The following is a 12,418-nucleotide window of genomic DNA, read 5'->3' as shown; positions in this document are numbered from 1 at the left end:
CTACAAAATCTACAAGAATTAGAAGTTCAAACATATCTTTCAGTTTCCATCGCCCGTTGTTCCAGTTCGGGTTCACCGTTCACAAGCTTCAGCCACTGCCTCTCAACTCTCAAGCTTGCCCCCTCTCTCTGCAACTGCTAACTTATATGTATGGGTTTTGTTTTAATTTTTTGAAGTAACGACGGCGGAAGGACAGCGTAGAGGCGGGGGGACGACGGTGGCGGTGGATTAGCGATTGAGGCGAGGGACGCCGGCAGCAGCAAAGGGACGCTGGTAGAGAAAGAAAGAAAGAGAAAAAGAATTGAGAGAAAGATAAAGAGAAATAAGAGAGAGGAGAAAAAAAAAAAAAAAAATTAGTTTTGGGTTAGGTTCGGGTTGAGCCCAAGCCTAACCCGAATATGTATAGGTTTTGACAAAACCTAACCCGAATATAAACCCGATTTGTGAATTTTAAGCCCCAATTTTAAAATTTGTGGGTTGGGGTTTGGTTGGGCTAGGTTAGCCCGCCCAAGTTGCAGCCCTACGGATGAGAGCATGATAACCTCTTTGACAATTTCAGGTAGGGGTTGAAATGCAACTTTACTGAGAATTTCACAAAGGACTCTAGCTTTTAGGGACACGTGTGGGCTTTTAAGAAATGATGCAAGTTGTTGTTGTTATTGCAAATGTGATTTTGGGATTTGTGATGATGATTGGATGGTCTTAGGTATGTGTTTGAGATTTTCAGCCATAGGCTCCATGGAAATTTCTTATTAAATGGGTAGTTAGGTCATTTCGTAATAAGTCAGTTTAGAAATTAAAAGAAAATCAACAGTAAATTTCAATGTCTAAGTTAGTAATTGATAAAACTTCATTAATTTAGGAAATTTGGGTTTGACTCCATCTTTTTGGCATTTGACCACCAAAACACCATTTTTTTTACCAAGTGGATGGTATGAGTTCAAGTCTCAAAAGAAGCAAAGTGAGTGTGTGAATAGCGTGTATACGAGTTTATTGCAAACAAATAAAGTAAAAAATTTGTAAACTTAAACTCTATAAAGAATAAGAATTGCCACCTTCGCTATCTTCCATGTAATGACCCGGTCATTTTATTTCCTTTTCATTCTCTCAGATTTTCACGGATATTTTTTTTCCGTTAATCTTTTATTTTCTGAGTTCGGTTTCTCGTTACTTAGTGTCGTCTCGAGTACTCTGTAATGGTTTCCGAGACTCTTTTCTTTGGATTGACAATTTCCTTTGAGGACCGCGTCAATTCCGCGTTTTTATTTTTTCGACACTGTTCACTTTTTGTCTTTTTCTGTTTATCGTTTTTCCTTACATAACCTCACTTTTTGTACTCGGATTTGATTCCGGCTTTGCATGCATCAACGGTATTTGATTTCCATAACATTTGTATTTTTACTTTTGTAGAAAATACATTCTAGTTGCTCACTTTCTCGTAAAAGGGCATAGATGCATACCTTTTTGTAAATATTCTTAACTCTTGGGGTTTTAGTGTAATTATGCAAAGTAATTATTTTCTGTCTTAGGGACTATTTTGTAATTTAATTTGAAAGATATTTTTAAAAATGACCTTTTTGTAATTTTTGAAAAATGTGACAAATGTCATATTCTCATGGAGCCACTTGTTGGCATTTGGGATGAGTGACTTGAATACATCATCTTGTGACATTTGGAGGGTGGGGATTCACTCACTTGTTGGCCTAGGATTGGTGCACTTGTTGGCTTAGATGGTTGGCAGGTGTAGGCTTAGGATTAAGCATAGGAAGGAGCATTGGATTTGTGACAAGTGTAGACTCACAATTTAGTCTTGCATTAGTGTGTGTGTGAGAGGTAGTGTAAGATCATATAGCGAGTGGATGATTTTTATTTCCTCCACTCACACTTAATCTCATTTGTAACATTGTCTTATTCACTGCAAACCCTAGCCACCATTAGAGAAGCTTGATGCTTAGGCTTTAACCTTAATTTTTGAAGGCATTCCATTCACCTTAGACTATAAACCTTGGGAGACAAAAGTTTCCTATTGCTCTTCTCTTCAAAACCCTTGTTTTGTTTTCCATTTTTAAGCTTGGTTGCTTGGGATTATAGATATTCAATTCTTTATTGAGGTAGGGGGTGTTATATTTATTTTTCCAAGTGTTTTACTTGCTTTTGTATGAAATATAAGTTGTATGCATGTCTTTTATTAATTTGAGAAATTAATGATGTATCTTAGTTTGCATATAACTCATTTTAGACTTGATTTATGGCATGACCATGAGTTGATCTTTGTTATATATTAAATTTGAATGATTTGAGTGAGTTTTTAAATCTAGAGATGAAATGAATTTAATTTGATTTAAATTATAGTTAATTGTGTTTTGTTTATATTCTATTTTAAACTTGATATATGGTATGACCATGACTTAATGTTTGATATATATTAATTTGAGATCATTTGAACAACATTTGAAATCTAGAGATTTAATTGATTTAAATTAATTAAATTTTATTTAATGGTATTTTGCTCATTTTGTACTTTTGATTTGATATATATAATGACCATGATATGTTGTTTAACGTATATTAAAATAGGGACATTTGGAATAAATTTGAAATCTAGATAATTTAATTATTTTATTTAATTAAATTATATCTAATGCCTCAATTGATCTATTTGTGTTTTAGAAGTTGTTTATATGTTCAAATCATGGACCTGGACTTATTGTGTATTCACTTGGTTGTATTTTGAACATGGGATAACATTGTTGTTCTATTTATATTCACGAGAACATGTTTTCTTTATGGAATATATTGTTACCTTGTGTAATGAATTGCACACTTTGTAATTGACATTATATATGCCATTTTAGAATTTAAACTCTAAGGCATGGATTGTATCGTTTTAACTTGTGCATGGAATGTGATTTCGTGTATTATATAAATTATGTGTAAGTTGTGAACTTATTTGATTTATTTTGGAGTCTTGGGACATTGTTGTTACTATAATATGGCTAGAGTTTGGCTCTAGTACGGGAAGTATGAGTTCTCCCCAATTGAGATAGTGTGCACTAGGGTGGTCTTCCCAGTGGGTTAATGCCCGGAATAACCATTTTGTTCTTGGTTTAGTCCGAGACGTGATGTCCAAGTTTTCCACTATTTGATTTCGCATTCAATTCCAAGTTGACAATCATGTTTAATTGTGACTTGTGGTTTTGACTATCGGCGATTTGATGTTGTTAAGTACATCCATACTAAATTGTTATCTTTACTTGTTTTCACACTTTTAGATTTCAAGTTGATAACTTAGATAATCTATGTTTTAATGCGTGGTATTATAAATTCTAATTGTACTAAATTGTTATATTTAGTTGTTATTACATTTTAGATTTCAAGATGGTAACTTTGAGAATCTATGTCTTAATGCTTAGTAGAGCATGCTCCTATGTTGTTGAATTTGCATAGAGGATGTGTTTTATGCTATAAATGATTAAAGGTAACTTATGATGCTTCGTGAGTCTTACCTTGGATATAGACGTTAAGTGGCATGACCCTTTTGAATTGTTTCAAGTTGTTATAAAAATCTATAAGAAATCGAGTCGATGCATGCTCATTCTCTACGAGCAAACTTGTTTACTCACTCCGAAGTTACTGGGGGATTTGTTCAGGTACAGGATTCAAGATATGGAGATTTGCACTTGCCTTGGGTGATTTGGAGATTTGAAGTTCCTTTTAAAGCATTTTTGTTCACATGCAAGTGTTAGCATGTTTATGTCTCATTATTGATGTTGTAACACTTAGTTGGGTTCAACATGGCCCTTTTACCTTATTGTATGCAAAGTGTACTTGGATACGCTATTTGGGACCTATTTGATATGCATGACACGAGGCCAAAGGCCACCAACTTTAAAGTTCAAGTGTATGTACTTAAATTTCAAGTTTTGTCTTTGAAATGTATTTATTTCTAACCTTGAGGTTTGGTATATGAAATCCTTGTAATTGACATGTAAGAGGCTATGAGCCATTGTTTTACATTCATATATTCACATTACACTTGTTAGCATGTCCACACACTCACCTCCAATGAAAACCAGCTTTAAACATTTGTTTTTGAAACTTATTATCATGGGTTTTGAGGCTTTGATTAAGACTTAATGTTTTTGGCCTATAACAGGTCATTCAGTAGCTTTTCAAGGAGTTTCGGTCGTCCGAAACTCCACTTCGGTCGACCAATAGGCTTTGAGAACTTCAATGAATAGTAAATCACTCATTCCAGTAGCCATTTTCACCATTTGTGCCTAGTTCGGTCGACCGATGGCCTAAGTCGGTCTACCGAAACTTCCTCCCCTTAAAAACAAGATTTCAGCAAAGTCTCTGTGAGTTTCGGTCTAGCAAGGTCTCTGTGAGTTTCGGTCGACCGAAATAGCCCTTGTACCCCAGCATATTCAGTTTTGTTTCAGCACTGTTGTTCCGACTTCAAATGGTCATATTTCCTTTAATTCTATTCCAAATTGGGTGATTCTTAAACCTAAATTCATAGATTTTGAGTTAGCTTTCCAATGGTACCAATTCTATTCTCATATTCAAAACACAGTGGGAGTTATTCAAGTTTTAGTGAAGTAATGTTAGGATTTGGTTCGAACCGGAAAATGGCGTTTTGTAGGATTCTTGACCAAAGTTCTTAAAACCTCTTGGAATGTTGTGAAACGATTAGTATAGGTCGTGTGGACCTCATTTGACTTGCTTGGAGTCAAATTTCTCCTCTTGATTGTGAATTGACCATTTTGCCCTTTATTGACGAATTTTGCCCGTTTTAACTCTCGTTCGCTCTTTTACTCTCTTTAAGTTCCGTGACCTCATAGAAGGTTAAATTGGTGTCTTAGGGGTGACTTCTATCTCTAGAGACCTTAGTTTATCTTTTGCTTCCGCATTTCGGATCCGTTACTGGGTCAACATTCGGGTCATCGCTGACGTATCTGGTTGAAAAACTCGGGTCACGACATTCCATTACTTACACCGTCCTACCACTGTCACCACCACCGTTGCTTACACTGCCGTCACCGCCTTCCACCACGCTACTGTCACCTTTCACCACTACTGCCATCATCGTCTTCCACCATTGTTGCCAGCTTCCTACGGCTCCACCTTCCAAAACCATTGTCGCTTTCCACCACCATCGTTACCCCCATTTCTTTTTTTAAAATATAAATATTGTTATTTTATTAATTTAATTTATTTGTAATTGATAAGAGTATTTTGGATAATTCAATTTAAAATTTATTACATTCCAAGTTTTAAATTAGTTCAACTAAATATTATAATAGTTATTATCAATTTATACCTTACATTTAATTATTGCATACCATTAATAGTGTTTGCAAATGCAGATTGCAATATGTCATTCTTACAAAAACACATCTCACACATCATGTGCATTAATTTCAATTTGTTTGTATTATTTCTCACCGCCTTATATATATAAGTAATAATTTAAGCTTTTGGGTATATGGATAAGTGCCTACCCGTTACAGTTGGTGTCAAATGTAGACTCAATTCTTACTCCAGTGCCACACCAAGCGCCCGAACCGGAAGGCGTCTGGGTGTGCCTCCCGAGTAGACAGGATTACCCAACCACAACAAGGTCGTTGCGAATTCGGGTGGGGGGATAATGTTATAAGGAGAGACTTGTTCTACGTTTGATTTGGATGGAAAGTTAAATGAATGGGTATGCAGCACTACCTAATAGTTTAAGCTTTTTGATAAATGGGCAATTGTTTACCCGTTACAGAAATCTCTTAATAAATGAGTCTCGCTTTATCATTTACGAAATCAAACGGAGCTTGGTGATTCTTTGTTCTAAATTAAGTTGTTCTATGTGATGCACCGACATGACACAATACAGACACGTCGATGCATCTCCTAACAAAAAAATAAAAAATAAAATTGAATGAAGTAATCATAGAACTACAATCAATTTATAAATTTTATACTAAAATTACATTAATTAAAGGATAAGTCAGAAGATGAAAATATTCAAATAAATTTTTTTTTTATATTATATCTGATATTATTATCCTATCCTATCATTATAGTTTTGTTTTGTTTTTTTTGTTCATGGTTGAATACTTTGATGCATGCTAATAATGTTGTTATTAGGAATGTTCTGTGTGTGTTTGTTTTACGTGCATGCTGACCAAGTGTTGGCCTAGTATTAAAAATAATAAAATTTAATTTTAAATAATGGACATGGCTATGAAGTGTTAGACAACAGATAAGTATCTAAGAATATTCGCGGATTGTTGGTGTCCAACGCGGACACAACATCACATAAAAGTGTTTGTGATTCTTAGGTGATGGGCATTTAGAAAATTGAAAATGGTATTCAATTTGAAATTGTGAAATCGAATATAGGAAACAAAATTGCTTCCAGAATTCACTCCGCTTTATAACTTGTACCGAATGGAAGAGCATAAAAAGGAAAAGCAACTTCAGTTTAAAGGTATAAAAAAAATTATATAACAGATAAATAGGTTAGCTAAGTTTGATTCGATTCCAGTTCCTAAAAATAAAGAATAATTTAATGTTTAATTTCAATTACATTAGGACCAAACTTATCCATAAATTAAATATAGGGTGAAGTGCAAAAAAAAAAAAAAAAAAAAAAAAACCTTGAAATATGTTTGAATTTGCAATTAACCTCCTTCAACTACATTTTGTGCATAAAATTCTCTAAACTATCTCATTTTGTTACAACATACACCAAAGACCATACTGTATTATATATTTCATTAAATGACCATAATTACATTTAATATATTTTTCTTACATAAATAAATTATGAAAAAATTCATACTAATTTGATAAGATATTTTCCATTGAGTACCTATTTGGTATCCACTTTGTTTTTGTTTCATGCCCGCTACAGTAGCCCAAATGAAGTCCAAAACATGTTTGGTTGGTTATGTTTTGTTTTGCACAGTTATAAAACATTTCAATAAAAACCCCAAAACTTGAAACACTAAAATGGTGTTTTATCTTGTGTCAGCACTGTTTGCCCATAAAATTCACTGTAGTGGAGGAAAAAGCCGGCTCAACTTAAAACATACTTGCTTCAGGTGTAAAAACATTTGAGGTCACTTTAGGCAAATTTTCTCTCCTCTCTTTCGATACTCTCTCTGTGATTCAAGGGCAATTTCTGAAAATTTCATCATCACCAATCGAAATTAAGCCAACACTTATCGAAGCTGGATTTGCTGGATTCAAACTTGAAACATATACAACACCGATCGTATAAAACCAAACCAGAATCGTCTTCATCTTCTTCCTTTCAACTAGTACAAACTAAACCCAGATCACACAAAATCAAACCCGTATAATAACCTTACAAAACCCGAACACAACACAAACCAAACCAAAACCAAAACGTCAGCGGCCTTGTTCAAAGCGTCGGTAATGGCGGTCTCCGCCTTCTACATCCACAAGCGCAGCCTCGACTAGGCTCTCGAACGCCTCATCAAAATCGACCGCTAATCCCCCACCCTCCATCACCGACTTCGCCAATCATTTTGCCTCCGATGACAAGGAACATGAAGATCACGATGGAGGCAGAAAGATTGACAACTTTATAGGTCAGCTGAGGTCCTGGGGATAAGGTTGATTTTATTTTATTTTATTGTTTCTTTCCCACTTTCAGTTTAGTGTTTTTTTTTTTTTTTTTAGTGACCAAACAGGTTTTGCATATTTCTGTTTATGACATTTCCTCAGCAAAATATCGTTCCCAAACGTGCTTCTGATTTTTTTACAAAACACTCCTACAATAAAGACACTGTTTATGTTTTAGCCAAAAACAAAACGCTTAAAAAAAACGCATACCAAACGGACCCTAAATTTATTTAATTTTTAAAAAATAATTAATTTTTAAAATTTTAATGAATATATTACATAAAAAGAAGGTATTTTTTTCAAAAGTATTTTATTAATTTATCATCAATATATTGTATGAAAAAAATGATAGTTTTTTACGGTAAAAATGTTTAAATTGGTTATAATACGTTTTATTATAAATAATAAAATATTAATAATAAGTTAATCACTTTAGAAAATGGTAGTTACAAATCTACTTATTTATTTTATTTTTTTTCTTCATTTTTATGATATATTGATACTAAAAATAAAAGTGAGGTAAATAGTATAATTATGACTTATATACGAGAAAAAATAATAAAAATAATTTACTAAGAAATGAAAATTTTAATAAGAAAAGGTAAAATAATCTTTTGTGATTGATTTGTCCTTAATTGTAACAAATCAATAATTTAGAGATACGATTTTTAGTTCAGAGAGATTATTTGTAAAAAGGCAATAGTTTAGAGGTTTATTTTGCACTTAACCCTTAAATATATATATTTAAAATTTCAGAGTTGTGGTTATCGAATTCAGCGGATCTTTTACCATGTGCGCGGTCTAGGGATGGCAACAGGGCGGGAATTCCATTCCCCATCCCCATCCTCGCTTAAAATTTCGTCACCATCCCCATACCCGCCCCCACCCCTCGACTCCTTATCCCAGTCCCCGCCCCTTCCATGGCCCCATAATTGTTTTTATTATTATTTTTAATTATGAAAAAACACATTTTTTCTTATTTTCGTGTGTGTGTGTGTATATATATATATATATATATATATATATCCAAGTCTGAAGTTATTAATATACCCTTATATATAATAATTTATTACTAAATTAGATTTAATATATATATATATATATATATATATATATATATATATATATATATATTAAATCTAATTTAGTAATAAATTATTATATATAAGGGTATATTAATAACTTCAGACTTGATCGGGACGGATGAGTTTACCCATCCCTGTCTTCGGCGGGAATTTGTAATTTGCCCCAATCCTCATTTTCATTTCCATCTAGCTAAAATGATCCTAATTTCAGTTATAAATGGGCGCGGGACGGCCCTGGGATGGGGAATTTGCCATCCCAATGTGCACCCTTATTTCGGCTTCTCCAGTCGGCTCTACAATTTCAAATTGAACCACCAGTAAGCACCGCTGATATATATTTATTTATTTATTATATATATATATATTAAATCTAATTTAGTAATAAATTATTATATATAAGGGTATATTAATAACTTCAGACTTGATCGGGACGGATGAGTTTACCCATCCCTGTCTTCGGCGGGAATTTGTAATTTGCCCCAATCCTCATTTTCATTTCCATCTAGCTAAAATGATCCTAATTTCAGTTATAAATGGGCGCGGGACGGCCCTGGGATGGGGAATTTGCCATCCCAATGTGCACCCTTATTTCGGCTTCTCCAGTCGGCTCTACAATTTCAAATTGAACCACCAGTAAGCACCGCTGATATATATTTATTTATTTATTACTCCGTATTTACTTTTTGAGTCTTTCTTGTTTCTTCTACCCATAGATTTCACAAAACCGTTGAATCATGCTGCGGGTCCATTTCTAGCTGGTCCCACCAGACACGATCTTAACTATGAACTCGGATCATCACAGCCGTTCATTTCACCGTTTCGGGTCTCTGACACGTATATTACAAAACCGAGAAATTAATGAGAGAACCTAGACTGTTTCTTCAAGAAATCACGTGTAAATATCCACACGCCCCATCACACGGCGTGAAAAGGACTACAAAATATAGATCGTCGATCGACTCAGACCACGTGGTTCATCCAGATCGAGAGCACGTGGAATACACGCATTCCCCTGTGAGATTCCGAAAGAAATCAAGAAAGACGAAATAAAGCTATTACCACATTCGTAATTTTTGCTACTTTTAGGTCCTATTATCTTTTCCTCTTTCCGCAAAAACCTAAAAACGACCTTCTCCAAGAATCTCCCACGAAAGACACTCTCACTATAGAGATAGAGAGAGGATTTCAAGTACTGCAAAAAAATCTTTCAACAAAGCCTACTCTGTACCCTGTACTCTGTACTCTTTAAAGCTTCAAACCCCGAGCACGCACTCCATCTGTCTCTCTTTCTCTCTGAGAAGGTACGTTTGAAATTCTATAGACCACTATCTTCAATCCTCTACATGGTTCATTAAGATTGTTATGCGTTTGTGTCTCTCTCTCAATATATATATCTATATCTATATATGCATGTGGTTAGATAGGGTTATATGTATGGTTTGAGGTTTTGATGGGGAAAGGAAAACCAAGAGCTGTAGAGAAAGGGGTATTAGGGCAAAATTCTAGTGTGTTATCATCACCTGGGTCATTAATTATACCACAAGGGCCCGTGTATTATCCAACTGAGGATGAATTTAAGGACCCTTTGGAATTTATTTACAAGATCAGGCCAGAGGCTGAACCTTATGGGATTTGTAAAATTGTTCCACCCAAGAGTTGGAAACCCCCATTTGCCCTAGATTTAGATTCATTCACATTTCCCACAAAAACTCAAGCAATTCATCAGTTACAAGTTCGCCCTCCCCCGTGTGATCGGAAGACGTTTGACTTAGAGTATGATAGCTTTTTGAAGGAACATTGCGGTAGGAAGGTAAAGAAGAAGGTAGTGTTTGAAGGGGAAGAATTAGATATCTGTAAACTATTTAATGCTGTGAAGCGGTATGGGGGTTATGACAAGGTTGTAGAGGGAAAGAAGTGGGGAGAGGTTTTTCGGTTTGTGCGGTCAACCAGGAAGATTTCGGAGTGCGCAAAGCATGTATTGTGTCAGTTGTATCGAGAGCATTTGTACGACTATGAGAATTATTATAACAAAGCTAAGAGTTGTAAGAGAGGGTTGCATGTTGAGAGGAACAGTGAACCGGACTTCGTTTTTTCAAGTTCTAAAAGAAGGCGGAAAAACATGGAAGGGGAGACAGTTAAAGCATGTAAGATAGAGGAGAAGGTGGAAGAGCTTGATCAGATATGTGAACAATGTAGAAGTGGGTTGCATGGGGAAGTAATGCTATTGTGTGATAGGTGTAATAGGGGGTGGCACATTTATTGTTTGTCACCACCCTTAAAGCAGATCCCACCTGGTAATTGGTATTGCTTGGAGTGCTTGAATTCTGATAAAGATAGTTTTGGTTTTGTTCCTGGTAAGTGTTTCTCGTTGGAAGCTTTTAGGCGTGTTGCTGACCGAGCCAAGAAGAAATGGTTTGGCTCAACATCAACCTCACGGGTGCAATTGGAGAAAAAGTTCTGGGAAATTGTGGAGGGATCGGTCGGTGAGGTTGAAGTTATGTATGGTAGTGACCTGGATACTTCTAAATATGGGAGTGGGTTTCCACGTGTCAATGATCAAAGACCACCATCAGTAGAGGCTGAGCTATGGGATGAATATTGTGCAAGCCCCTGGAATATCAATAACCTGCCCAAGCTACAAGGGTCAATGCTTCGAGCTGTTCCTGATAGCATTGCTGGTGTCATGGTGCCTTGGCTCTACATTGGGATGCTTTTCTCGTCCTTCTGCTGGCATTTTGAAGATCATTGTTTCTATTCAATGAATTATCATCACTGGTATGCATCTTGTTCAGTCTTGTATGGTGTGCCTCTTCCTTTTTAGAAAATATAATATTTATTTTATCAAGTTTTACTTGCATATTAATGTAAAACATCATTGACAAAAAGTGATATGGACAATATATGCCAGGCTAATAAAGGATTTTTGTGTGTTACAAACAATTTCCAATCACACTAGAAAATCACGTATTTTTGGCATAAAAAATAGAAACGTCAACTAAAAGAGATTGGACTATCAGAAGAAAAGTCTAGTATTTAATCAAGTTGTAAATGTGCCTAAAGCACCCATGGACATGTCTTATTGCCTTTAGGCTTTAAAATAGGCCAGTCATAAGATCTTATACATTCTTCAGATGCCTCAAATTACCCTTTACTCCTTATTTGAACAAGGAATTCATTTGACGCTCGAGAAGAATGGCAATGTAATGGTATATGATCCATACAACCACGTAGCAACTTGCATAAAGTGAAGAACACATGGAAAGCTATGAGGTTGAACTATGGAGAGGACCATCTAGAAGGGCATATTAAATTTCAAGTTCCTTCTCGTATCTCCCAGCTTCCAACATAGAGCACACCGACCCCTAATTCACCAATCATACTTAACTTTGTCCCTAAGGTCATCCCTAGAGATTATCTTTTTGAAATTTTTGCAATCTCATCTCAACTGAAGTTGGATGGTAAAAATAGAAATAAATTAAGTTGGAAGGCTAGATAAATTGCTTTTTGTTTGAAATTTTTGCTTTATATCAAAAGAAAAAAAATGAGAGATCTTTTTATGATGATTACTGTGGTTCTTCGATGCAAGTCTCATCTAACATAATATTTAGGATTTTTTTAACCATTATGGTTATTGGATATTGATATAAAGTAATATTTCCTATCGTGTCTTATTAAATTGAAGATCAAGA

The 12,418-nt window shown here is 34.9% G+C and overlaps 1 protein-coding gene across 3 annotated transcripts in view; it reads left to right on the top strand.

Moving 5' to 3' along the window:
- Positions 1 to 9,860: 9,860 nt before the first annotated feature.
- LOC132307913 (lysine-specific demethylase JMJ17) overlaps positions 9,861 to 12,418 on the top strand; it is a 42,702-nt gene continuing 40,144 nt past the window's right edge. For all 3 annotated transcript variants that reach the window (XM_059805797.1, XM_059805795.1, XM_059805794.1), the window contains exon 1: positions 9,861 to 11,504. In XM_059805797.1, coding sequence (XP_059661780.1) covers positions 10,180 to 11,504 — 1,325 coding nt within the window. In that variant the 5' untranslated portion in view covers positions 9,861 to 10,179. The remainder of the gene's footprint in view (positions 11,505 to 12,418) is intronic.

The sequence above is a fragment of the Cornus florida genome, unplaced genomic scaffold (assembly GCF_030987335.1).
Source record: "Cornus florida cultivar Cherokee Brave unplaced genomic scaffold, ASM3098733v1 CherokeeBrave_3.0.0_Hap2_Chr05, whole genome shotgun sequence".
Lineage (NCBI taxonomy): Eukaryota > Viridiplantae > Streptophyta > Magnoliopsida > Cornales > Cornaceae > Cornus > Cornus florida.
Note: the sequence above shows the minus strand (reverse complement) of the source record. Positions and strands in the feature narration are given on the sequence as shown.